The sequence below is a fragment of the Epinephelus moara genome, chromosome 18 (genome assembly GCF_006386435.1).
Source record: "Epinephelus moara isolate mb chromosome 18, YSFRI_EMoa_1.0, whole genome shotgun sequence".
NCBI lineage: Eukaryota > Metazoa > Chordata > Actinopteri > Perciformes > Serranidae > Epinephelus > Epinephelus moara.
Window position 1 is genome coordinate 37,410,662 of NC_065523.1, and position 26,527 is coordinate 37,437,188.

At 42.8% G+C, this 26,527-nt stretch overlaps 1 protein-coding gene across 3 annotated transcripts in view; it reads left to right on the forward strand.

Annotated features, from left to right (window-relative positions):
• Window positions 1-1,183: 1,183 nt before the first annotated feature.
• caskin1 (CASK interacting protein 1) overlaps window positions 1,184-26,527 on the forward strand; it is a 153,126-nt gene continuing 127,782 nt past the window's right edge. For all 3 annotated transcript variants that reach the window (XM_050069314.1, XM_050069315.1, XM_050069316.1), the window contains exon 1: window positions 1,184-1,952. In XM_050069314.1, coding sequence (XP_049925271.1) covers window positions 1,859-1,952 — 94 coding nt within the window. In that variant the 5' untranslated portion in view covers window positions 1,184-1,858. The remainder of the gene's footprint in view (window positions 1,953-26,527) is intronic.

The following is a 26,527-nucleotide window of genomic DNA, read 5'->3' on the forward strand; positions in this document are numbered from 1 at the left end:
GCTCAGGTATGGAATGCCATTAAAGACAATATTAAATAAATGCAAAAATATGACTATGTCCATTAAATAAACCCTGAAATAAACAAATGAGGCAATTAATATATAAATAAGTGCAAATATAGGTATGTCAGTATAGTTCAATAAACATGATAGGTTTTTATTTTAAAAAGTTTTATTTGTATTTCATAATTCTACATTAATTTATTTCAGGATTTATTTCATAGCCATAATAATTAATTTATTTACACAGATTATTATTATCTTTAGTATTATTATATAGAGGATTATTTCTGACATAGGCTTTCCATACCTAAGCAGGGGTGTAGCCATTTAAGTCAATGAAATAAATCTTGAAATAAATAAATGAGGCCATTTATATATCAATAAACTCAAATATAAAGGTCTCAGTATAGCTAAGTAAATAGGCAATAATTATTTAAATAAATATGTATGGTTAAATTAAAAAAAGTTTTTGTTATAAAAGGATGTAATTAAAAAATATTTTTATTTATTTCAGTTGACTTCAGATAATTCCAAATCAATTTATTTAAGGATTTATTTCATAGCTATTTTTTATTTATTTGATTTAAATGACTTTAAGTGATTATGAAATAAATGCATACATATAATTTATATTATTTAATTTATAATTTATTTCAGGAGACTTTTATTACATGATTCCACCTTGTTTTTTCAGGACTTATTTCATAGCCATATTGATTAATTTGATATTGACATAAATGGTATTCCATACCCAGGAGCCCTTTACACAGAGGCAGGTGTCTTTATAACATGTGTGTATAAACCTGAAATCAGCTGGCTCAGGTAACATGCTGCAACTGTAATGGATTACATGTAACTCTGACATCACCTGGGGATAAAGGTGTGATTCAGGTGAGGTTGACACAACCTAATAAAATCAGTAATTAGAGGAGATGTGAGCACAGTGATGACAGTGATTCTGTGCAGCTGAATAAATCTGTGCAGCCTCAGTGTGCAGCTCCACAGTCAGGCCCACAGAAACATGAAGGAGGAGGCGGGAGAGCACCGCGCTCCTGGTCCGCCCCCAAGTTGCAGCACGAGCCATTTAGCAGTACGAGCTGGGCCAGCTGTAGAGCGCGCGGGCGCGTGTGCGTGCCCCCCTCACTACCCCTGCCCCCACGCGGAGAAAACCATTACCAAATAGAGCCCGAGCGCACGCGGAGCGATGGCTGCAGCAGCGGCGGCAGCAGCAGACCTGGATTGTGTTTACGACGCAGCGCACGAGAGCGGCATAACCTCGGGAGAAACGGACACCGCGCGCACCCGATTTCTAAACGCACAATCATTTACGCGCAGTGTCTGCCAGTGAGCCCGCGAGGCTGCTTCATCAGCCCATCTGACGTCTCCTTCCCTCGGCGAGGATCCGCGCGGTCTCCCCGCTCGGTTAACCGTTGTTGTGGAGCGCAGCTGCAAGCGACACCGATCAGCGTGATCACACATGAGGAGCGCGAGCGAACCGTGGAAACCATTCATCTCCACCGTCAAAATACCACGCACGCGACGCCAGCGCGCTGATACTGGAATCTAGAGCGGCCCCCCGGTGCCCCATCCATCCATCTATCCATCCATCCATCCAGCGGCGCTGCGCTAAGCGGGGGAACCCGAGAGCATCCCTCCATCCCACCCTGCCTGTCCTCCCCCTCCTCCTCATCATATGTCAGAGCTCCAGGGGGGTCTCATCTAAGTCAGGGACCAGGGGGGAGGAGGAGGGAGGCTGTTCGTGGCCGCGGTAGACGCACCCTCCGCGAGGTGAGGCTGGGCTGAAGCGCCGCTGTGTCGGAGGATGCTGCGGGAGTAGAGCGGCTCAGAGCGGAAGATGGGGAAGGACCAGGAACTGCTGCAGGCGGTGAAGACCGAGGACCTGCTCACCGTGCAGAAGCTGCTGCAAAGGCCCCGGCCAGGGAAAGCAAGTAAGACTCTCTATTCTATTCTATTCTATTCTGCTCTGGTGCAGGCGGTGCCTTGTAGATGATATAAGCTCTCTGATGGTTTTGTGAGCTCAATAGTTAGAGGGGTACTTCTCCCACACCATTGCTGGCTGTTTGCTACTATTAGGCCTAACTGATGATGATGATGTCTCTGTGTGTGTGTACATGTATGTGTGTGTGCCTGAGCTGGCAGAGAGGAAGAGTGTGAGAGGAGGGGTTGCATGCATCAGGGTGTATCAGAGAAGATTAGTGGTGTGATTGGAGACTGACAGCCCGTCTTGAGACCCCTGTCTGAGTGCACTGCAGCAGAGTGGAGGGAGGGTGGGAGAGACACGGGGGGGAGGGACAGAGGAGACCAAGAGAGAGTTGTGTTTTTGGATCCGTGTGACCCTGTCTCATGAGTGAGAGATGATGCCCGTGGCCTTGTGGTCGTTCAACGTCACCTTCAGTGACAGACAGACAGGCAGGGATTGTGCATGTGAAGCGAGCTCTGTTCTGTCCCGCTCTCCTTCGTCTGCTGCTCTTCTAATTGTTTATTTTCTGCAGGCAATGCTCTACAACACCCAGCAATGTTTCGCTTCCACAGCCCACTCCTATGTGTGGGCAATACAGAGTGGAGCTGCAGATAGATCACTCTGTAGAGGCTGGGAGCTGCCTGACATACTGATACTTCCACTGAGAAATAACAGGGCTGATACAGTTATCAACACAGGGGCGGATGCTTCAGGGGCCCGACTGCATCGATTGCAGTTTCTGCAGATTTAAGCTCAGACACTGATGAATTCAGTTAAGAAACTGCATTAAAAAATCTCCACAGCTCCAGTCCTCATCATGTGTCCGGCTCCTCTCTCTATCTAATGTCTTAAAGTGTTCCAGTCGGCAGGTTTGCAGCTCCTGACCTGCACTGGAGAGGCTCCACACAGCAGGTGGGCCTCATTTGAATAAACAGGAGCCGGTGCTGATGACAGATAATGGTCCAGATCTGTGGCTTTCTTGCGCATGATGACTTTAAGACAAAAAATAATTGACACTGAAAAACATCAAGCGCTAAAAATTCTGCTCTCTGAGTCGCTCGTTTTCAGAACCCGGCACACACACACACACACACACACAGGTTGTTTCAATTATTCTGGCTAATGAGACCTCTGCGACACCTGTGCAGGGACTTTTAATTGAATCTTTTATAGACCCATAAAAGATTCGATGCAGGTTCGGCGCTGGTTTTCTGGTCTAGCTGAAATGTTCAGTGCTATTCTGGAGAATTCAAATGACAGGATTAAAGCTGGAGTCGGGAGAAATCTGGAAAAAAAAATGGCAGGAGTTGGAAACACACCCTCCTCCTGCAGCTCTCCCTTCTCTGTCCGAAGCCCCTCCCACCAGCCAAGTGCTTCATACAGTAACTCAGTGTTTCCTATACATTGATTTATTTAATCTTATTTCATTGCAGAGCTGCACACTGTGCATTTACTCCGCCCCCTCCCTGCCCCTCTCTCTCTGTTTATTAGACCACAAATGAGACATAGATTAGCTGCTAGCCACCCCACTGTCCCACTATAGACTGCTTCCCCAGGAGGAGAGCAGGTAGCAGCCACAGGTTGGCAGCTGTAGCGACTGGAATTTCGGCCAGCACAAACCCCCAGCAGCGGGTGTCACAGGGGACTGGTGGACAGCAGCAGCATTGGGGCTAACCTGTGTAACAGCAGCAACAGAAAGTTTGCTGATCCGGCGGGGAGTCGAGGATGCCTGGTCCCCTGGAACTGGGCTTTGTGCTTGCTGGACTCAGGTTGCTGCAGCTGTTGACTGGGGATCTGTCTCTGGAGCTGCTTCCCGCTCTCCTGCAGGTGCAACACATTCTCACTGTGACCTCGTCACATGTCCACGTTTGGTCACGGACTTTCCACGTCCACATATGGTGTCCAAGGTACCCTGGGTGTGATGGTTGTTCACGTTTTGGCACACCTTGTCAACTTCAGCCTGTTACATGTATTGTCTTCTTTTAAAATATACTTCTGTTTTCACAGGAAATGTACAGTTTGAAGTCTCTTTCAAAATAAAAGCACTACGTTGGTACAACACCGCAGATTGACATTTTCTTCCTTCAACAACAAACGCACGTGGTTAGGTTTAGGAAAAAATAACAGGGTTTGGCTTTACAGTCTTACGGGACGCGTACACCGCTCTCTCTGGTTAGAAGTCGGTGTTTGTTGGACCCATCCTCCACCCTTTCTGCCCACCCCACTTGGACTTTCACCGCCGTAACTTTCGTTCTTGGTCTGCCGTGTTTCCCGCTGATGCTGCTGGGTGCCATTAAACTATAACGTTTTCTTTTAACGTTGGAGTCTGATGCTGCAAGTCACTGCCCAAGCGCCAGATTTCGACGACTTCAGAGTGAGACCAGGTTGCCAGGTGAGGGGCTCTGTGGTGGTGGGGAGTGAGGCGGAGAAGACACTATGATTTGAGACTCTAGCTAATGTTAGCTACATAAATGTGAACTTAAAGCTGCAGCTGTGAGCCTTTAGCTCTGGTTAGCAGGAGGCTAAACTATTAGCAACATGTTCTCTCCATCTCTGAAACACTTCATCGATACTGACACGTGTTTTATTTATTGTCAGGCTCTTTTCGATCAGTCCGACTTCCTTTTTTGGGTTGCTTTGCAGTGTAGGCACTTTCTCTGCAAGATTCTCCGCAATTGAATCAGGCTTTCACCATCAGAAGGAACGTGCACGCACATCTGCATTTGTAGAACAGCCAATAGGAACTCTCTCCCTCTGAAATGACCTGTGATTGGCCAAAGTCTCCCTCTGCAGCCTAGAAAACAGAGCCAAGAGGAGGTGCAGAAGTCTACTTTTCTCCGTCCACTTAAATTACAATATGCTCAAAATTCATTATGGGATTTTGGCCCAATGACGCCAAAATAAAACTGTCTACCCCAGCTTTAAGGGCAGAAATATATCCAGGGAAACTGCAGAAGAAGAATGAATAAATCATTTCAGATCTGAAGGAGCAAACAGATTTTATGACTATTGATTTTGCTTGCCTTAACACATTTCTGGGTGAAACTGGTTATAGAATCTGACATCATACGGGACGGGAGAATATATTCAGGCGTATTAAAAAACATCACTTTAGATTTGGACTTGTTTTGTACCGAACTAACATGTACACTGCCACGCCACAGATGGCAAAGCTCACTCTGCACGACGCCGTGAAGAACAGCACACACAGCCTCAAAACAGTGTGTAGAAAGCAGCAGGGTGTGCTGCATGCCGGCAGGCGGCGAACAGCGGAGCAGAGCACATACATCAAACCCCTCGGATTAAAGACTGCAGACTGTTTCGTGCAAAATACAGACATCCCCTGAGTGAAAAAAAGAGTTGGTAGGGTCCGGCATATTCAGGTGGCGCCCAAAATAGTGTGTGTTGAACTCAGTGAGTACATTATGTACAAGAGCACATCACAAAATAACCTTTAGGCTACAGTGAAGTGCACTTCAGCTGGGAGCCCCTCGCACACTCAGAGGACAGGTAAACCCTCTAACTACTTTTTCTAGGCAGCAGGCGGTGCACAGAATATGAGCCAACCCTCAGTGGATTGCAGTGCATGCACATGGCAGCTACAGCAGTTTAAAGCAGATTCTGCAGGTGGAGGAGGCGATAACCCGACAATACATGCTGCTCGTTAGCACGAAGAGTTACCCTCTGTTATTTATAATCAAATATACATTGTAATGGTTGCATTTAGTTTAATACTCTTTGCTGCTGCATGAAATAATCCCTGAAGGAAACATCACTAATTAGAAACAGTCTTGTCAAAACAAAAGCTTCGGGCTCTATTGAGGAGTTTCACACACACTGGAATGAAGTAGCAGAGACGCCTGACACACTGTGATGCATTACAGTTCATCCCCCTGCAGCAGAGTTACCTTGGTGAGAACTGCTGATTTAACTTGACGGCAGATTTAGAGAATTTATAGCTGTTCAGCCCAGTGACCGGAGGAAAATGTTGGCATTGTTTCTGCAAACCGAGGATACGTTACATCTGTATGTTTCATATCAAAGTGACGTCGTATATGAGCTGACTTTGTCATCAGGAGGTGGATGGGATGCTGGATGGTGTGACACCTGTCAAGCTGCAGACCACTGTTTGAGACCACACAAACATCAAAAGCGGTTGTTTTTTGACGAGTCATCGCTGTGTTTCTGCAGCTTTTTAGCCACCAAACGTTGGTGTCTATTAGCAACTCCTGGCTCTTTTTCCATCTACGGTTGGCTGCGGCTCAGAGGTAGAGCGGGTCGCCCACTAATTGGATGATAAGCAGCTCGATCTGGCTCCTCTGGTCTGTATGTCGACGTATCCTTGAGCAAGATACTGAACCCCAAATTGCTCCTGATGGCTGTTCCATCAGTGTGTGTGTTATAAAGCTGTGTAGCAGGTGGCACCTGGTACGTTAGCCTCAGCCACCAGTGTTTAGTACAATTTTTGTATACTTTTACTTTTACTTTAAATATACTTCATATAATACTACAATACTTTAATATACTTTTAATTGACTTGAGTCAGGGGTGCTTTAGCAGACAATGGGCTGCCGGGCACAGATATGCAAAAGGCCCCCCCCACCTCTCCTACTTTGGAGCAAAACCCACTTTTTTTCAGATGTTTAGCCTCTTTTTGTGTCGTTGTTTTGAATCTCTTTGCAGTTGTAATAGATCGTCTTGTGGTTTTGTGTTTCCTTGTTGTCATTTTGCGTCTCTTTGTGGTTGTTCTGCCCCTTGTTGTAGTTTGTGTCTCTTTGCCGTTCCTTCTCATCCTTTTACGGTCATTTTGAGTCTGTACCTGAAGAGTGTGTGCTAATTCTGTAGATTTGGCACCATCTACCATTGTTATGCCGATGACACGCAAATTTACATTCCACTTACACCCGACAATCAATCCCAACTTACAAATCTTGAATCCTGCTTAGCTGCTGTTACTCACTGGATGTCACAAATTTTTTTACGACTGAATGCCAACAAAACCGAACTACTAATCATAGGCCCGAGCACCCAACTACCACTCCTCACTGACCTTAGTTTAAACATCGACAACTGTGTTGTCACCCCAAACTCAACAGTTAAAAACCTTGGTGTGACTTTTGATTCATCTCTGTCTTTCGATGCTGACATCAGGGAAATCACCCAGATAGCATTTTTCCATCTACGCAACATCTCAAAGATCTGTCCCCTGCTAAATACCTCAGATGCAGAAATCTTAGTTCACGCCTTTGTTTCATCTAGACTAGATTACTGCAATATCCTCTTCTCTGGCTGACCACACTGCAGCACAAACAAATTACAACTTGTTCAAAATGCAGCAGCCAGGATACTAACCAAAACCAGGAAATATGATCATATAACCCCAGCTTTAATTACTCTTCACTGGCTCCCGATCCAGTCCAGATCAGACTTCAAGCTGCTTTTACTCACCTACAAATTTCTACATGGCCTAGCACCCCCATACTTATCTGAACTAATCATTCCATACTTTCCAACATGTGCTCTCCGCTCACAGAATGGTAACTACCTCACAGTCCCCAAAGTTAACAAAAAATCAGCAGGTGGTAGAGCATTTTCACACCGTGCCCCACTTCTCTGGAACCGGCTCCCCCAATCAGTAAGGGATGCAGAATCCCTTGACATCTTTAAATCGAGAATAAAAACCTATTTATTTTCCCAAGCATATAGTACAACTTGATAGCACTTTTTTTATTTATTTTAATTGTTTTTGTAAATAATTGTGCTTATTTGTAAATTGTATTTTTCTAATGTATTATTGTCTGTGTGAACTGTAAAGTGTTTCGAGACCATCTTTATGGTGATTTTACACTTTAAATAAAGCTGAATTGAACTGAACTAATTTGAGTGACGTTTTGCAGGTCAGGCCCAGGGGCCCAAAGTGTAAGGGGGCCTGTGTCTGTAGGCATGTTCAGTAATCCTGTCATGACTTGCGTATTTACATTTTTCTATACTCTTTGATAATTTTCTACTCTACATTTAACTGAAAACTAGTTGGGTTACAGATTAGGCTTTTACATTAAAACAATACAACTAAAAAATACAATATGAAATACACTGGTACATTAAAAATTAAACCAGTGGTTCCCAGTCTTCCTGTCTTCCCCAATAATCAGCTCACAATGTCTCAGATTGTTCCTGTGAGTCGGCGTCTGCCGTGGCTGCTGCATATATATTGATGCATCACTATTAATAATGTGATCAGTCACAGAGGCAGTTTTTTCTGCAGAATGAAAACTTCACTGTTGATATTTTATAGCTGATAAAATATTTTTGTTTAAGTGTGATTTACTTGTTACGTACAACTTTGAAAAAATACCCAATTTCTGACACAGAAAAATTAATTATTAAAGGCCAACAAAATAAAACAAATGTAGCTTTAAAAAATTCTCCACCAGAATTTTATTTATGTTCAGAAATAAAACGACAAGTATTTATTTCACACATCCAGAATTTCAGAATTATATTCCATCTTTCCTGGCGGTATAATCTGGTATTAAGTAGCAGGAGAAGGGAGACAGAGCTCTGAGACTGAGTTTGAGTGTGGTAGTTTTTATTTGCAGTATATCACCTCTTGAATATATATATTTATTCAACATACAATGCACATATTTCTTATGTTTACTCTTATTCTATTCTTGTTTTATTCTATGGATGTATATATTGTAGTTACAATTGTCACACTTACAGCCTCAGTGCAGTGATGATATATATTTTTATTTTTAGTGCACATTTTCATTTTTTTATTTCATTTTATTTTGTATGATTTTTTTCCTTTTCTTAATTTTTTAAAAATTTGATTTAATTTAATTTAAGTTTATTTTATTGCTTTATACTTACATACTTTTATCTAATACTCTTATTCTTTCGTCTTATAATTCTCTGTTCTTTACTTCAGAGTGTCTGTAACAAATCATAGTTTCTCCTCTGGGATCAATAAAGTGTTTATGATTTATTATTTCTAATAAAAAGTAGTATTAATCACATAGTAAATACATTCCATTGTCAGGTGTTCCTGCTCTTTATATTTAATCGAGCAGCATGCAGGCGGACATGGTGGACAATCAATCCATCATCTTCCATCAGACGACACAGACCACCCCGTCACTCCTCAATAAACACTGAACCAGCCGTCATCGTCACATTGTTGGCTGTCTACAACATTTTATGGCTCCATCTTGAGGTCTGCCCTTCGATATATGTGTGGAGTGAAGTACCTTCTCACTGAAGGTGTTTAAACACAGGATCGAGGTCGCTCAAATCCTGTGCTGCACAGAGTGTTTAACATGCTTTGTGAGATTTAATTTTTGGCTGTGAAAAGCTGAATAAACAAGAGTTTCTCTCAGTTCCTGAAAAGCTGGGTGTTTTGGGGGATGATGTCTGCAGGACGCTGATGTCCCATGAGGCAGACTGCGGGCCGGTCTGTCATTAAAAAACAGAAAAAAACAAAGAGGGCAGAAAGAAGCAGCGAGGCAGTAATGACAGAGAGGAGCAGAGAGTCCCAGACAAACAGCAGGGAAGTGTAACGCCGGGCTGATGTTAACACAGACCTGTTTGTCATCCAGCATTAAACACAAAGCACACAGGACAGCTAAGTGTGTGTGTGTGTGTGTGTGTGGTTTGTGGTGGTAATGGGTTGATGTGTGGTTGAACTGTGTGTACACAGAGGTGTGTATGTTCGTGACGGAGAAGGTAAGATTGGGTTTAGTGTGTGTGTGTGATAGGTCTGGCGAAGGCTCTGCCCTGCTGCAACTCATTTACTCCCACTCAGGCCAGACATCCCGTCTACGCTGCACACACACTCACCTGCATCACAGACACACTCACACAGACACATCTGGCACCATCTGGAGAGGCATCATCAGTTTGCTGTCACTCAGCACCCCCTCTCTGCACATGGCACTAGACGAGGTCATGTGTGTGTGTGTGTGTGTGTGTGTGTGTGTGTGTGTGTACATGGAGCAGACCTTGAGTGTGACCTGAGATCTGTTGATGTTTGTTGAAGGGCTCTTTCAGTGTTTGTGTGTCAAACTGTGTGGTGTAATCTGTATTGATGTTTGTTTAGTGTGTGTCATTAAAGGCTACGTGTGTGTGTGTGTGTGTGTGTGTGTGTGTGTGTGTGTGTGTGTTAGGGCTGCACAAGTACAATATTAAGTTGAATATTAATATTAATCACGATCATAGGTTTGAGAGTTTTACCAGAGTTTGGCAGGACGTTCAGAATGACTTTGATAGTCACATATTAATTGGGATTTATACTTCTACATTGAGCCTACGCTGTAGCCTGACGTGCACCTCCCCAGAAATGTAACTAAGCATCGTGGTGACACAGACCTCCTGTCTGTCTCTGTAAGCTGAAACCATNTACCTTTGTTAAATGTTGCTGTTGTTCCTGGCTTCATATGAGTAGAGGAAAAGTCTGCTAGCTGCTAGGCTAATTTATACAATGTAAGATGCCATAGGCTTGTGCTAATAACGTTAGCATGTTGAATTTGTGGGGTAAATGTGTGTTTAATGTGTGTTTAATGTGTGTTTTGAATCAACTAAACTTTACAGCACTTCACAGAAACCCTGCCGCCCACTAGTGGTTTGGAGGTGTAACTGTAGAGTGACACAGACACACCACCACACAAGTATAAATGCTCATAATAGCGTAGGCTCTGCATAGAGCTGACACACGAGTATAAATCCTGCTTTACACTTAACAGGCCAAATTAGCCCCAAATATCAAAGAAAAGCACTAGACTACATCGTATTAAGTGTCTGTCAGCTCTAAATAGATAAATAAATGAATACAGCGGCAGATGCATATTCATAGGAGATGTACTGAATTCCAGTGAAGAAGAACCTTAATTTTTAGGGTGCCTTTGCTGCATGTCGTAGCAAAGGGCTATGGGTCATTTGTTTTGTTTTGTTTTGTTGATTATGAAATACGATGTGTTGTTAAAGACGTGTCTAAGTTATGTTAAATTACTTAATTGTAATACTTTGCACTGTGCTATCTAAGTATCTGCCATTTCCTGTGAGGCTGTGACTTTATTTACATGAATTTGTCTATTAATACATGATGTTCTTATTTCTGTGTGTGTGTGTGTGTGTGTGTGTGTGTGCATCAGTGATTAGGATTCAACCTCGGGCACCATGTTTACTGCCATGAGAGACTGACACATGCTTCCATCGCTGCACAAACACTATCTGCCTCCTTCCCTTTTGTTTCTTTGAAGCCAGGAGAGAGATGTTAATGCCCACAGACCATTCTGGATACCAACCCCCCCCGTCTACCCCCCACCTCCCCTCGCTCCTGCATCTTTCTGTGTTGATGTACAAGGCTGGCAGAGGAGTAGAGCAGATGATTGCATCCACACCACTGCACATTCACAAAGAGGCAGGCAGGCAGAGAGGACGCTTCACATACTCTCAGCCACAGTCTTCATATTGGTTAACTGTGCTCGGTCTGCAACTGTCTCTGAGACAAACACCGTGTGGAGACATTTGTCTTTGTGCAGAGTGAACTTATATAGTGCACACTAAAGGCTTATAGGCACCGTGTGCCCATGATGCTAAAGCTTTTTGTGCTGCGGCGCTGTTATGAATCGCTGCAATATAACAAAAAGTCACATAATATCACAGTGTTTCCCTCAGGCCTGAAATATAGTCACGGTGGGAGCCGGCGGAATGGGCAGGCATTACCTGCTGGCACTAAAATGGTCTACTACATGTGTTAAACAACAAATACATGTGACCTTTGACACTATATTTAGATCTTAATGTCATCTGCATCATTATGCTCTTTTTTAAAAACAAGTAGAGCACATCTTTATCCAGTTTTAACTCTCGCTCTTTGTGTAGACACAGCTGACAAACATTAAAGATATACTTTGCAGGGTTTTACTAAAAAACAATCGGTAACACTTTACTTGAAGGTATCGACATCAGGGTGACGTGACACTGTCATAACTATGACATGACACTGTCATGAACTTGTCATAAACATTATGTACATGTCATAAACGTTTATGACTGCTGTTATTAAGTGTCATTCATTTTTTTGTAATGACAAGTTGACATTGTTTGGGTTGCCTTGATTATGACAACTTGACATTAATCAAAGTGACATTACCAGGCGTTGTCTTTGTCATGACAAGTTGACATTAAATTTGTTTGAGATGTCCTTATAATGACAACTTGACATTAACCAGGACGACATTACCAGAAGATGTCTTTGTCATAACAATAATAGTCATTATGTCAACTTGTCATAAGTACAAAAAGAGGTGCATCTCTTGTTAATGTCAAGTTGTTATGACAAAGGCATCTTCTGGTAATGTCACTTTGATTAATGTCAAGTTGTCATAATCAAGACAACCCAAACAATGTCAACTTGTCATTACAAAAACCGAATGACACTTAATGACAGCAGTCATAAATGTTCATAACATGTACATAATGTTCATGACAGGTTCATGACTGTGTCATGTCATAGTTATGACAGTGTTATGTCACCCTTATGTAGATACTTCCAAGTAAAGTGTTACCAAACAATCTATAGACTGATACAGAAGTGATCCCTCTGAATCATCACATATGACCCACTCTCAGTGTGTGGTATTTTTCCGCCCTCTGCCTTGATTGTCTTATTTCCTTCTTGTTTTCTGTGTTCGGGACATTTGCGGGTGCGTACCTCCACAGCGCTAAGGTGAGATCGGGGCTTTATTAAAAGGTAGCGACCAGGGATCCAAGAGACATAGCACCCAAAAAACTGCAAATATAGTGAGGCAGCGTAGCCTCATAGAACGGTTCGTAACGATATCCTACGGAAATGCACACACAAGAGTTCGTATGATATGTACCAGTTTGGGTGCATCATTTTTCCTAGGAAAACGTATGGACAGTTTGCCTGAGTGAGGCAAAATGCCAAACAAGAGTCAATCCAGTGTTGGCTTTTACTTTTGGTTTCCAGTGTGTTCAGAAAGAGTTACTGACAATCCTGCATAGTATACTCTTATTAATTATTGGCTTATTTGAGGACATTGGGACTTACTTATCGTTGAAAGTGTTGAATTTTTGATTTACACTTATTATTATTATTTGGTCCGACTGATCCCAAATAGCCAGAACAAATTAAAAATGCACACCAAACAAACATTCAGGTCTCAAGAGGTTAATTGAGTCAGATGTAAATATATGCATGCGTTTTCCTCGCAGTCTCTCTGCTGTTGCTGGGCGGCTGTTTAGACTGTGACGTTATCCCCACCACCACTGGAGACTGACCTCTGGTGGCACATGCTGTGAACTACATACAATGACTTTAATAGAAAGAGGGCCGCCTGTAATTTTGATTGTGCTGAAAATCAAACCGTCGGGATTTTTAAATACCCTGGAGCAGTGGTTCACAACTGGTCCAGCCACTGGGTCCAGATTTGTGTAGTCACTGGTTAAAAGTCCTCCCAGTTCAATATATTCAGCATTGTACTTGCGTTTGGCCATGTCGTCAAGCTAGTTTGCTGTTTCTGTCAAGTAGCTGTCTGTCATTCACTCACTCTATTGCAGGAAACAGCACTTCAAAATAAAAGCTCTGTGCTGGACATTCACTGTACTTTGTTTTTAGTCACTTGCGGTCCATTCAGAATGGACCTGCGACGCACCAGTTGGGAACCGCTGCCCTAGAATATCATATGGTGATACCACCCAAGCCTTATTAGGATTCAATTCCAATATAGCTCTGATGTGATGCAGTTATTATGGTGAAATCATTTTTTGTTTTACATGCATTTAGAGCTACCAGCACGGAGTTAAACTCGTCCATCTTTGACAAACTTCTCATTAAATCCAGATTTCCTGCAGTGATTTTCCAGTGTGTGTGCTGTGATCTTGACACTACTCGCGGGTTCTTCAGATGAGATGAGGTGTAAGTGACACCATGAATGTGTGTGTGTTGGGGGTGTAGCTCTCACATCATCTCTTGCAGATATGTAGAAGGTGGGGGTTTCTTTGTTAAGCATCATGAAAGCAGCACAGGTACCTGTCATCACAGAGACACTGCTTTATTCACATATCCTGCATTTAAGATCTGTTTGTTTTACGTTAAAACTGATACAATGCTTCATTTATGAACATCTGTCTCAGGACGAGTCAGTGAAGTGCACTTTACAGAGTGAAACAGAAAAGAGAAGCAAGACTAAGCAAATGTGCAAAAAACAGTAATTCTGTGATTATTGAGTTTTATCTTGAAAACAGATTTAGAAATGATAATATTGAGAGAGTGGAGGATTGGCTGGCTGAGTTCCCCGCATTTTCCTCCAAAACATCATCACTCACCTCTCCACTGACTGCCTCCATGATTGAATTACAGAACAGATGGAGAGAGAAAGAGAGGGGGAGAGGTGGATGGATATTTTTTGCTTTGAGGAAAAGGGAACGGCGAGCAGAGCTGCAGAAGAGAGAGGGCCGAAAAAGAACCGGGGAGAGATATGTTGTAGATGTGTTTTTGATGGACGGGTGGGACAGATGGAGGAGGGGTGATGAAAGGCTGAAAATGATGAAAGAGAGAAGGAGGTGATGAAATGGAGGGAGAGCTGAACGGAGTCGTTTTCACCTCACTTTTATTCTGATTGCAGACTGCTACGCTAACATCAAGCCTCTCTGTCTCTCACACACTCATCTGCACAATGCACTGCACCAAAAATAACATCCACATAGTTTAATGGGTCAGTGGCAAGTTCAGGGAGAATCAGAGAGCGCAGGAGAGGTGAGGAGATGGGGGGTAGGGAGGCAGAAGAAATGAAATGATATGACAGGGTAGTAAAATAAAGGAAGGGGAAGAATCAGAGGAAAGGACAGTACATGAAAGGAAAGGAAAGCTGTAAGAAGGAGAGGAGTGGTTAGCGAAAGAAAGGAAGGTCAGGCAAAGGAAATATAGCTGATAATAAGAGGAAAGGAGCAAAGGTGGGATCATAGACTGTAAAATAATGGACGTAGCCACCGTGATATCACCTACTGGTTTTGAAGCCTCGAGTCTGGCATGTTGGACGTCGCCATCTTGGATTTTTGGAGCCAGAAGTGACCATAATAGGCTGAGAGGGTGGAGCTACCCTAATGCTAGCAGCTAGCTTGGTTAGCACAATGAATTTAGAGCTATAGTTAACTGTGATAATGCTAATGCTAATTTTCGCTAGCAAAAAAACTGGCTTAAAATCATAAATGTGAGCATTTATACTTGTGCAGTGGTGTGTCTGTGTCGATCTGTGATTCTCCCTATAAAACGCTAGTCAGCGGTGGGGCTATACTGTCACGTCCTGTTAAGTTTGATTGTTTCAAAACACACATTAAACACACACTAAACATGGCTTAATAGAGACAGTTTCAAACACAAGTACACAAATCAGCTTCACTATAACTCGCAGCATTCACAGACAAACACTTGTCTTTATCTGGACACATTTTCCCCACAAATACAACATGCTAATGTTTTTAGCACAAGCCTATGGCATTTTACACTGTATAAATTAGCCTAGCAGCTAGCAGACTTTTCCTCTACTCATATGAAACCAGGGACAACAGCAACATTCAACAAAGGTAACGTTACAATATTCGGCTCCATTACAACTCACAAGGTTCACTGACAAAACAACTGTCTTACACTAAATACGTTTTCCAAACAAATACAACATGCTAACATTATTAGCACAAGCCTATGGCATTTTACATTGTATAAATTAGCCTAGCAGCTAGCAGAGATTTCCTCTGCTCATATGAAGCCAGGATAAATCACACACAAGACTTAAAATGCTATTTTTGTGGAGGCTTTATTGTCTTCACAATTTATTGTTTCTTATCTGTGAAATTAAAGTAAATCAAAGCTTTGTTTCAAATATAAATAGGACATGCTACATGTAGTTAAATTTCTGGGAAGGTAAACATTAGGCTACAGCATACATACTTCTACACATAGTCTATGTAGTAATCACGTCATCGATTTGGCACAGAGGTATAAATCCCGCTTTAGAGGGTCTTTTAGTTCAACCAAACACTGAAGGAGACTTTTTGACGACCAAAATGTTCCAGTTAACTTTCATGAACTGAAAACACACTGAAATAGCAACATCTACAGCTACGCCTTTACTCTGTAAGTCTGGGTTACACCGTGTTACCTAACCAACATTGTCGCTCAAAGCGGCCGCACCCTAAATTATGCGTAACTTTAAACAGGTGAGTGAGGGAGAATTCGGTGATGTGGGACACTTTTTGGTATATTGGTTTACAAAGACTGTTAATTCACTCTAGTGATGTTTCTAAAAATCATTTTAGGCTTTTGAAAAACATTTTTGTGTTGGAATGAAATGGGAATACAACAGACTCTGATGATGTCAGACCAATTCAGTCCAGTGTTTAGTGGCATGAAGTGTTTATTAAGGATTAAAGATCAGTGTTGGTGTTTGGTCGTTACTTTTGCAGGTATCAGGTCATCACAATACTGATTTGTCCTACTGAACCAGATGTCCCGCATCACCTGAACTCACCCTATATAAAATCTCACCTCTGTACAGTTGTCGTGAATGGGATAGTTAGCTATACAGACCAAAACTGTTTTTTGTACCAGACTGTAATCATGTTTATTTCTGTTTTAACACTGTTTTGGAGCCAGCCTCAAATGGCCATCAGAGGAATTGCATTTTTTGGCACTTTACGTCATTTTTCAGTCCCTTACGTTGCTGCTCGGATGGGACAGAAATGTATGAAGTGCCATGTGTTGTATTTTCTATTCTCTTCTATTCTCTTGTAGCTTCAGTGCAGATTAACAGGATGAGAGGAGAAGGGGAATAAGTGGTTTAGTCTGGATATAAAGACCACCCACAAAATGTGAGGGGCAGCAGTGGGACCTCCCGCACTCAATCAGCACAGATTATAGAGGTGGCATTAACCACCTACTGTACTGGCTTATGCACACACACTCACTTACACACATACACACACACAAAAACACACACAGTCCTCCTCCCCTCCCGCCATCAGCCTGGCACAGAGAGGTACAGACTCTGTTGGAATTTACATTATCAGTGTGTGAGTTATGATTGTTAAGGTGGAAGTCAAGCATTGTAGGCAGGGGACAAAAGTCGTCACGCTCGCACACACACACGCACACACACTCATGCAGAACAATATGCAGACATGAGTGTTAAATCTCAAAGATATGAGAGAGGAGAGAAACAAGCTGAGCCGTGTCATCTGAGAATTTTTATGTAACTTAAACAGTAGCTGTATGCATGTGTAGGTGTGTTAGCTTGCAAAGGTGCACGTGTTTGTGTGTGTGTCCTCAACAGCTGCTGCAGAGTGCGACTGTGCTCCTACAGCCTTGCAGGATTTTTCCATTCACGCCCTGAATTCACAACACTGAGTGAGTTCTGCCTGCTTCAGATGGATGTTTGAGCAGCTAATAAAGGCAGGAAATTATGCATTTTTTCAAACTGGACTCTTAAACTTAAACCAACACGGTGTGGACAGGGTTTTACTGTACTCTACATGGGAAGCTTTTAGAAACGTTCCGCCCTGCACCCACAGTGAATACATTTAGCATCGCCTTGGGACTTTGTGAATGAATGCTGCTGCTCTTGCTTTGCAGCGGCCACTAAAAACAGGGCTGTGACACAGTTTGGGTTCTTGGGAAAATGTGTCGTGCACAGACACACCCTGAGGTCTTTGATATGTGTGAGAGTATACGGAGAGTTAAAGCTGGTATGTGATATACTTTGGAGAGGGAGTTGTTTTCTGCTACAGTAAAGATAGGAGTCTAAACTGATCCCAGCAGTGGATGAACGAGGCCTTCAGACGGAGTGCTTTGTAGCAGCCTGAGGAGGCTTTTTGTATTTGTTTGGGATGAGAGTGAGGCTGAGTGCCTTATGCTTAAAAAACAACACAGAGTGAAAAAGCGCCTGACATCATTTGCCTTTTCACTTCATTGTCCAGTTGTAGGCTTTAACGAAAAAGGCAGTGCAATATGCCTTGAGTTTTACAACCTGCAAAAATACATTCTTTCTGATCAGGGCCTAACTGACAGTTCACTAAGCCCCGCCTCCCTTAGTTACTGTGCACCGATGTGGATTTTTGCAACCGATACAGATACCGCTAATTACCTGCTTCTTATGACCGATAACCGATAATTTCAGTTTCCATTTGCAGTATTATATGTGGCATTATGGTTCTGTTTTGGGGCCTCTCTGCCTTTCTTCGGGCCTGTGTGGAAAGCCTAAGACGGAGAGAGAGCAGCAGCAAAGACCCCTCAGGAGCAGAACAGAGCAGCATCAATGACAAACAGAAATGACATTGACAAGTCAGATACAGCATGAAGAGGAGGAGCTGGGGTGGAGGCAGGTTGCAAAGCGGCTTGCAGAGGAAGCAGCAACAGTAGGCAGGCCAGAGCAGTTTAAATAGGGTGCCCTAAATGAGGTTCAATCTTATTTCGAAGCTGGGGTAGGCAGAACTCTGGAAAAGGCAAGGCAAACTAACAAAAAAACAGATTGTGAAAATACACTCCTGTTGACTGCACCCTGGGTGAGGAGAGCAGGTGGACGGACCCTCAGCCGGCTTGAATTTGCCAGCACAAACCCCCCAGCTCCAGTTGTCACAGCAGGCTGGTGGCTATTAGCAGCGCTGGATCTAAGCTGTGTAACGGCAGCAACAGAAAGTTTGCTGATCTGGCAGGGAAACTGGGGCTGTCCGGTCCCTTGGAGTTGGGGTTTGTGCTAGCTGGATTCAAGTTGCGGCAGCCGCTGTCTCAGGGTCCGTCTCCGGGGCTGATACGAAATATTAAAAACACATGAACTGATACAGTGTCCTGGCAGGTCAGCAACCGATGCAGGATACCTAGCATGCTATACATAGATGTGAGAGTCTACTGACTAACCAGCGGTATTTGATGAATGGGGATGAGGTGGCTCTGGAGAAAAATTCTTCAGTTGATGGTAATAGTGGCTTGAATTCAGCCCAAGCAAACAACCCAGCGCCGGATGTCTCAACAGGCTGGTGGCGAGCAGCAGCACCAGTACTAATTTGTGTAAGAGCAGCAACAGAAAGTTTACTGATCCAGTGGGGAGTAGGGGCCATGTGGTTCGTAGCTGAGGTTTGTGCTGCCCTGATTCAGGTTGCTTTGGCTGCTGACTGGGGGTGTGTCTTTGGAGCGGCTGCCCGCTCTGCTCCTGATTAGCTGGTCTGTAGTGGCAGGGAGTGAGGCGGAGGACACACTGTGATATGAGGCTCTAGCTAACGTTAGCTACATAAGCATGAACTTGAAGCCGCAGCCGTGAGCCTTTAGCGCCGGTTAGCAGGAGGCTAAGCTATCAGCAACATTTTCTCTCCACCTCTGAAACACTTTGCTGATATTTGTCCTGAAACACGTCTTTAACATAACCAGAGAAAAGGCTTTCAGGATGAGAACTCACCAAAGTATTTGGCAAACATAGCTAACACTCTCTTGGGCAACATCTGTGTTGATAAAGTGTAAACTCATATCAGGAGCAGGCGTACGACACAAACTGATACAGACAGTAAATGATGTGATTGCTTTGTAAGTATTGCTTCTCTTACTGCATGCTAATGTTTGCAGCTCTGAGCAGATAAACACACAGTTTAATCCATTCCTTACACTCTTCTCTGGCTCAACCTCTATAAAAAGGAAGCTGTCCATGAATGCTACTGTGTGCTGTAACATCACCATCTGGTGTAACAAAATATCTGCACAACTGCCTCTTTCATAAAGATGTATGTGTGTGCATCCTCACACAGGAGGCAGAGACCAGAAGGGACAGATGTTGAGTCTGGCCTAACGTGTGTGTGTGTGTGTGTGTGTGTGTGTGTGTGTGTGTGTGTGTCTTTGTATGTGTGTGTTCATACATAGCCATACATGTGTGATCCAGTGGTTGAACAGATGTTTGGATCTCTGCCTGCACTGCTGCAGATTTGCAAAGATTCCATATAATGTAGCTGACCTCTGAGAGTATGCACTCATAGTGTGTGCTGTATAATTGTGTGTGTGTGTGTGTGTGTGTGTGTGTGTGCAGAGTCATCCAAATCCAGCTCTCACAATACCTACTAACTGAAGGCCATTAAACACTATTTTGACCCAGATCTGCTTCTTTTAGTCACTGTTTTGTCATTTTCTGCAGCTCCCTGTCTCTGCGCCTGCTTTGGTTGGATGCTCTCAATCTCATAAAAGTCAGCACTGTGAAATCACTCTCTCCCATATTAACCTTCTTCAGTCTCTTTTAAAAAGAGGAAACTGGGCACAGGTGTCTTCACGCACTGCTAGTTATTGTAGAACTCCACCCTGTGTTAGCGCTGCAGGGTCTCACTATAGAAACATCTTTGGGGTGGAGTGTCGGTGCAGCAGTCAGCAGCAGGTGTGTTTATAGGAGCTACAGCTGCTGCTGATAGACTCTATACGGGGAACACATCCACTGAAAAACATGCAGGTTAATTCTCCACAGTTCAATGTTAAATTATCCAGAAAAAGGAACTGCTTTAAATTACATCTTCTCACGGCACCCTGATTATTCGAACATGTACACATTACAGTGGAATATGGTGAGGACTGAACTGTTGCAGTGAGCAGCTCCACAGGGTAAAAAAAAAATCTCTTCAGTAAAAATTCATTATTAGTGTGGAAAAAAGACCTGAGGAGTAAATTAAAAACGGTCATACATTTGGGACCTGATCTCAACGCTGTCAGCAGATCCTCTGATTACCCAAAATATTTGTAAGGTCTCTATGCAGGTTAATTATTCCCACTGGATATAGATTTTTGTAATATTCTTTTAATCTTTGCTAATTCAGATGACATTGCTGTCTTCAACAGGGGCTCGGGACACTTAGGGGTCCTCAGAGTCACTGCAGAGGGTCTGCAAAATTAATATTTGGTAATTTAAGTTTTTTTTTTTCAAAAATATGTCTGAAATACACATTAACATGAATTCAACATGTTATTAGTAAAGATAAATTGGCCTATTTGTTTAAACAACATCAACAAAAACACCATTTAATTTACAGTACACCAAATTGACCATAGTCTGTTACCCATGAATCCTTATGCTTCCATGTTAGATATTCATTCATTTTCAGTAACTGCTTATCCTGTTAGGGGTCACAGGTGCTGGAGCCTATCCCAGCTGACACAGGGTTCACCCTGGACAGGTCGCCAGACTATCACAGGGCTGACACATAGAGACAGACAACCATTCACACTCACATTCACACCTACGGACAATTTAGAGTCACCAATTAACCTGCATGTCTTTGGACTGTGGGAGGAAGCTGGAGCACCTGGAGGAAACCCACGCTGACACAGGGAGAACATGCAGACTCCACACAGAAGGGCTCCCCCACCCTGGGTTTGAACCAGGGACCCTCTTGCTGTGAGGCGACAGTGCTAACCACTGTGCTGTTATTGCTAAAACATTGTGTGGCACCTGTCCACACAGTGAGCCACCAGCTATTGGCTAATTAGCTGTATCATTATTCCAAGTGTACGGACATTCTTGTGAACCACAATGTGTTGTTTTCTAATTTGTTGCGCGAGACACTGTAGCTCTTTTTAACCCAGAGATGGCGCTGTAGAGCAACTAGGAAGTTCCTTTGTTATGCCTCCTTTGCATTTTTACACAGAGCCAAACAACGGCAGCATCGTTCTGCTCCAGTGTGTGATTTTAGGGGCGGTGCACATGTTTTTTTGCGCCCTCTAATTCATTGTTTTCAGGCGTTTGAGCAGGCACACTCAAACAGATGCTCTATTCACATTAATATTCATATTTAGAAGCTGGAATCAGAGAATTTTGACTTTTTTCCTTCAAAATATTATTCAAACTGATTGTTTAATTGGCGGTTAATGTAATAGTTGACAACTAATCAATGAATGCATCTGTTGGAAGTAATTCTAGTAGGGCTGGGTATCAGTCCTCGCTACCTTTAAGGTGTCAACTGAAATAACCCAGCACCAAGTATTGAAACTTCGTCAGTAGGGTTGCCCCTGACTCAGAATTTTCCTAGTCGACCAGTAGTCATCATTCAGGTCCATCAGTGGACTAGTCTCCTGCATGTTCATGATATGAATGTAATGATGAAATGATATATTTTGGTGGTTTGAGTTGAAGGTGTGAGAGAGAATAGTATCAGTAACATTGTTAACACTGTGCTACATTACAGAGAAATACAAAACCGTACTAATGAACCTTCATTAATATAGGCCTATATTTTATCTCCAAGTGCACGTCACACACTGAGCGAGCCGCCTGTTAATGACGCTGTGGGCTAATGGGCATGTAGCTACTTCCATGTTTCAGATGATACGTCATGTTTGTAGTCGACCAATGAAGATGAGTTTACATATCACCTTGGGTTCGTCCTTCACCTTCTCAAAATGATCCCACACTTTGGATTTCCTGCCCGACATGTTATTAACTAGCCTGTGGAATAACCGCAGGTACCAGCCCTGGAGATTAACCTGACGAGGACACTTCCTGTGTCTGTCCTTTCAAATTAAAGTCACACATGGTCCAGTCATATAGGTTTGGATTTATTTTGACAAGCCGCAGCTCCTGATAGAGTTTCAGGTTGTTGTTTTTTTCTTTGTTTCTTTTTCTGTGACTAAGCGACCAATGAAATCTTGTCCACTATGACCTTCCTGGTTGACTAACATTTGGTTGACTATTAGGGGGCATTGCTCAAAGCCAATCACCACAAACATTCCCCAGTTTAATGCGATGTATCGTGAGTCTGTGATGTAGTGAAGTTGAGCGTGGTGTATTTGTTGGAGTGGGCAGTTCAACATGCGGAGATGCCACCAGAACATTTAAAAGTTCGGCTTCACTACACACCTGTGGCGTCTGGTGGCAAAAAGGTATCATGAAGGAGACTGGTACCACTTTAAGTGTACTAGTATTGTTTATAAATGATACTCAGCCCTAAGTGATGTTGAAAGAAGGATATGAAGCTGGCGATAAGGGCCTCCCCTTCACCTAACTCATAAATATTTCAGACGTTCCTTGTGTAGTCTGTTTGGCTGTGAGGAAGCCTCTCCTGCTGATGTGGAGGCAGATATCTGGGTCAGATTTATTTTCCAGGAAGCTTGAACTCCTCTGAAATATGTGTGGAGACTGATGGTTGGAGATGATCAGTGAACTTATGACTGGAGGACTTTCAGACCATCTGAACCCAATCCTCCGTCCTCCCTAATGAAAAAAAGAAAGGCAGACAGAGAGAAAGGGAAAGAAGGAACAAATCAAGCAGGAGGAAGATAAAAACAACAGAAGGAGAATGGAAAGTTGTGCTCAGTGATGTTTTTAGTGCGTCACACTTTTGTCTCTTTAAACCGAAACATCCCCGTTTGTCTGCAGAGTCACCCCAGACCTCATGCTACGACATGTGACCTGCCTCACACTCACACACACACACACACACACACACACACACACACACACACACACCAACACACACACACACACACACACACAGAGTGATTAATCACTCCGAACTTCTTCCAGTCTCATCAAGTTGATTTCCTTCCACTGCATCCATTTAATTTTCCACAGCCCATTATCTCGCCAACAGTGCTCTGCTGTACTTTGTGTTTAGCGCTAATTAGTTAGCATGCTAACAAGCTAAGACGATGACCCTGCAAACATCATTCCTGATAAACATCATAATGTCTGCATTGTCACTGTGAGCATGTGAGCATGCTGATGTTCAAAGTACCGCAGAGCCTGAACACACGCTTATAGAGCCCGTTCAGTGTGTTTCTATGCTAACGGTTGCTAATTAGCACTAAACACAAACATCTGAGGCTGATAGGAAGGTCATTTATTTGTCCAAAGTAGTTAATATCTGGCCTGCTGGTGACTAAATGGAAAGTTAAGGAATTCCCAAAGTTATTACAGGGGTCATGACTGGGAATACTGATTTTTTGTCGATATGCTGATATATAACAACGTATTTGGCCAATAACCGACACCAATATTGATATAGGCCTACGCCCTTTTGTCCCTACCTTATTTTAGCGATCATCAAGTCCCTTCTGTCTTTGAATTAACATCGTATCATACATGCATACTGTTATCAGGAGGCCCACCAGCAGATGGAGACATGAAATACTTTTTAACGTATGTAATATTCATTCATTGTGCAAAATAAGAGAAGGCATCGTGGCCGATTCTGATGACATGCTGATATTATTTTGCATCCCCGGTCACTACTGTCCACAAGAATAACTTCCTTGCATTGTTTAAATCTGTTTAGTGTATGTGTGATCCAACAGGCTACCTCATTGCAGTCGTTTTGAACAGCTCTTGTTGGTTCTCGCTTTCTTTTGAAGGCTCAAAAGAAATGTATGATGTATGGACATCTACAGCTCAAAATACAAAAAAGGACTACACTTTCATTGAGACCATTTTCAGGAAGTGACATAATTTTTTTGGAGGGAACTTTTCTCAACTTTCACTCATGTCTTTTTTCCCCCCATGTTTCATGATGTTAATGTTTTCGTCATGCTGTTAAAGTCCCACCCTGTTTACAACAGAAATCTGAAGAAAGTTAGTCCATTAAAAAAACTTTAAAAATATAGTTGATATAAAAGTTTATGCGTAAAACGTTAGCTAGCAAAATCTGGATCACCGACAGAGCTAAGGCTAATTTATCACCCATCAGATAAGACGGTATTTTTTTCTGACAGATAAAAGTACCACTATTCTTAAATAATGCAAAAAAACAGTTTCTTTCAAGTTATGAGGCTGAAATCAAAACAAATATATATAAAACTATATCAAAGAGTTTGAGTGGGAGAGATGCAGATATAATTTTCTTCCTCACGCTGAACTCTGATGGATCATTTTAGGCAGAAAAAAGACGACAGGTTAAAATGCCTCTTGAAGAAGTCGCAGGTTGTCACATGTGTAGCAGGGACACACTGCAGTTGTTCGTGTGGTTGCACACATGATAAATCCCTGCAGGGTCTGTCATTCGCTGTGCCTACCTCCATCTTTTCTCTCTCTACATCTCTGTTTCTTTCTCCCTCCTGCCCCCCCTCCACCTCCTCCACCCCCTGTTTGTCTGTGCCCGCCCAATGAATCAGTCTGGCTGCTGTGTGTTGCTGTCAGGGAGCCGGTGAGGGTGATTAGTCATGTCGAACTGGGCCAGGATCTGGACGGCCCGAGCTGACAACAGGAAAGAAGAGATTCTGGAAGATTCCACCTAAGCAACAGCTGAACCCTTCTCTTTTTTTAATATTCTCCTTTTGCATTAAACGTTTACAGCGGAAAGACGGGATGGAGGGGGGGGGTGAAAAAGGACACGTGCTTTAAAAGTCCCAGACCAGATTCTGACACAGTTCACCTTTTATCCAGATGAGACGCCACAACAGTCCAACATCTGTCCTTCCTTTCTGTTGTAGAGACGAGCATGTGATGTGGGTTATCAGCGTGTGTTGTTTCCTAAGCTACAAATATCTACAACTTCCTTTGATGTATGGACATCTACAGCATGTGTTTGTGTTTTTAGTCATGCTAGCAGCGTGTTTTTAGGCATAAAATAGTTAGTCTGTTTACCAGTTTGGTTCAGACTGAAATATCTCATGAAGTATTGGATGGATTGCCACAAGATGATCTGCCACATACAGACATTCACTGTGCCCAAAGGATAAATCCTACTCACTTTGGCGATCCACTGATTTTTCCACTAGCACCACCATAAGTTTTAGATTTGTGGTTCCAACTGAAATATCTTGAGAACTTTTGAACGGACTGCTGCTAAATTTGCTACAGATATTTATGACCCACTGAGGTTCATTTTTAATTACTCTGACCTGACCTTTATCTAGTGCCATCGTCAGGTCCAAATTTTCATCTGGCCAATAATTTGTTTCTTGAAGGAATACCTCAGCTGTACTTTGACTTTAGCACGTATTAGCACATGTCAGCATGCTAACATGCTAAAGCTAAAGTCTGATTTGAAGTTGTGCATATGTTCTATATACTTTATACGTGTGCGGTGCCATGTCTGTGTCGCTCTGGTATTACACCTCCAACACCCTAGGTGGCAGTAGGGTTTCTATGCCACTGTGTCGAGTTTCTGTGAAGTTCCGTAAAGTTTTACTGATTTATGTAACACACCTAAAACACACAAAAACATGGCTAAGGAATGAAAATATCAAACAGAAGTATAAAATTTGGCTCCATTATAACAAATACAATATGCTAACATTATTAGCATAAGCCTATGGCATTTCCAATTATATAAATTAGCCAAGTGGCTAGCAGACTTTCCTTTTACTCATATGAAGCCAGGATAAATCACACACAGGACTCCAAATGCTATTTAGCGGAGGCTTTATTGTATTCACAATGTGAATGTGCAATGTGTAGCCTAGATAGGCGACATTTTCTGGGGAGGTGCACAGCATGCTATGGCGTAGGATACACTTTTACATAGAGCCTACGCTGCAGTTACGCAATGGGAGTATCATAAACTTTT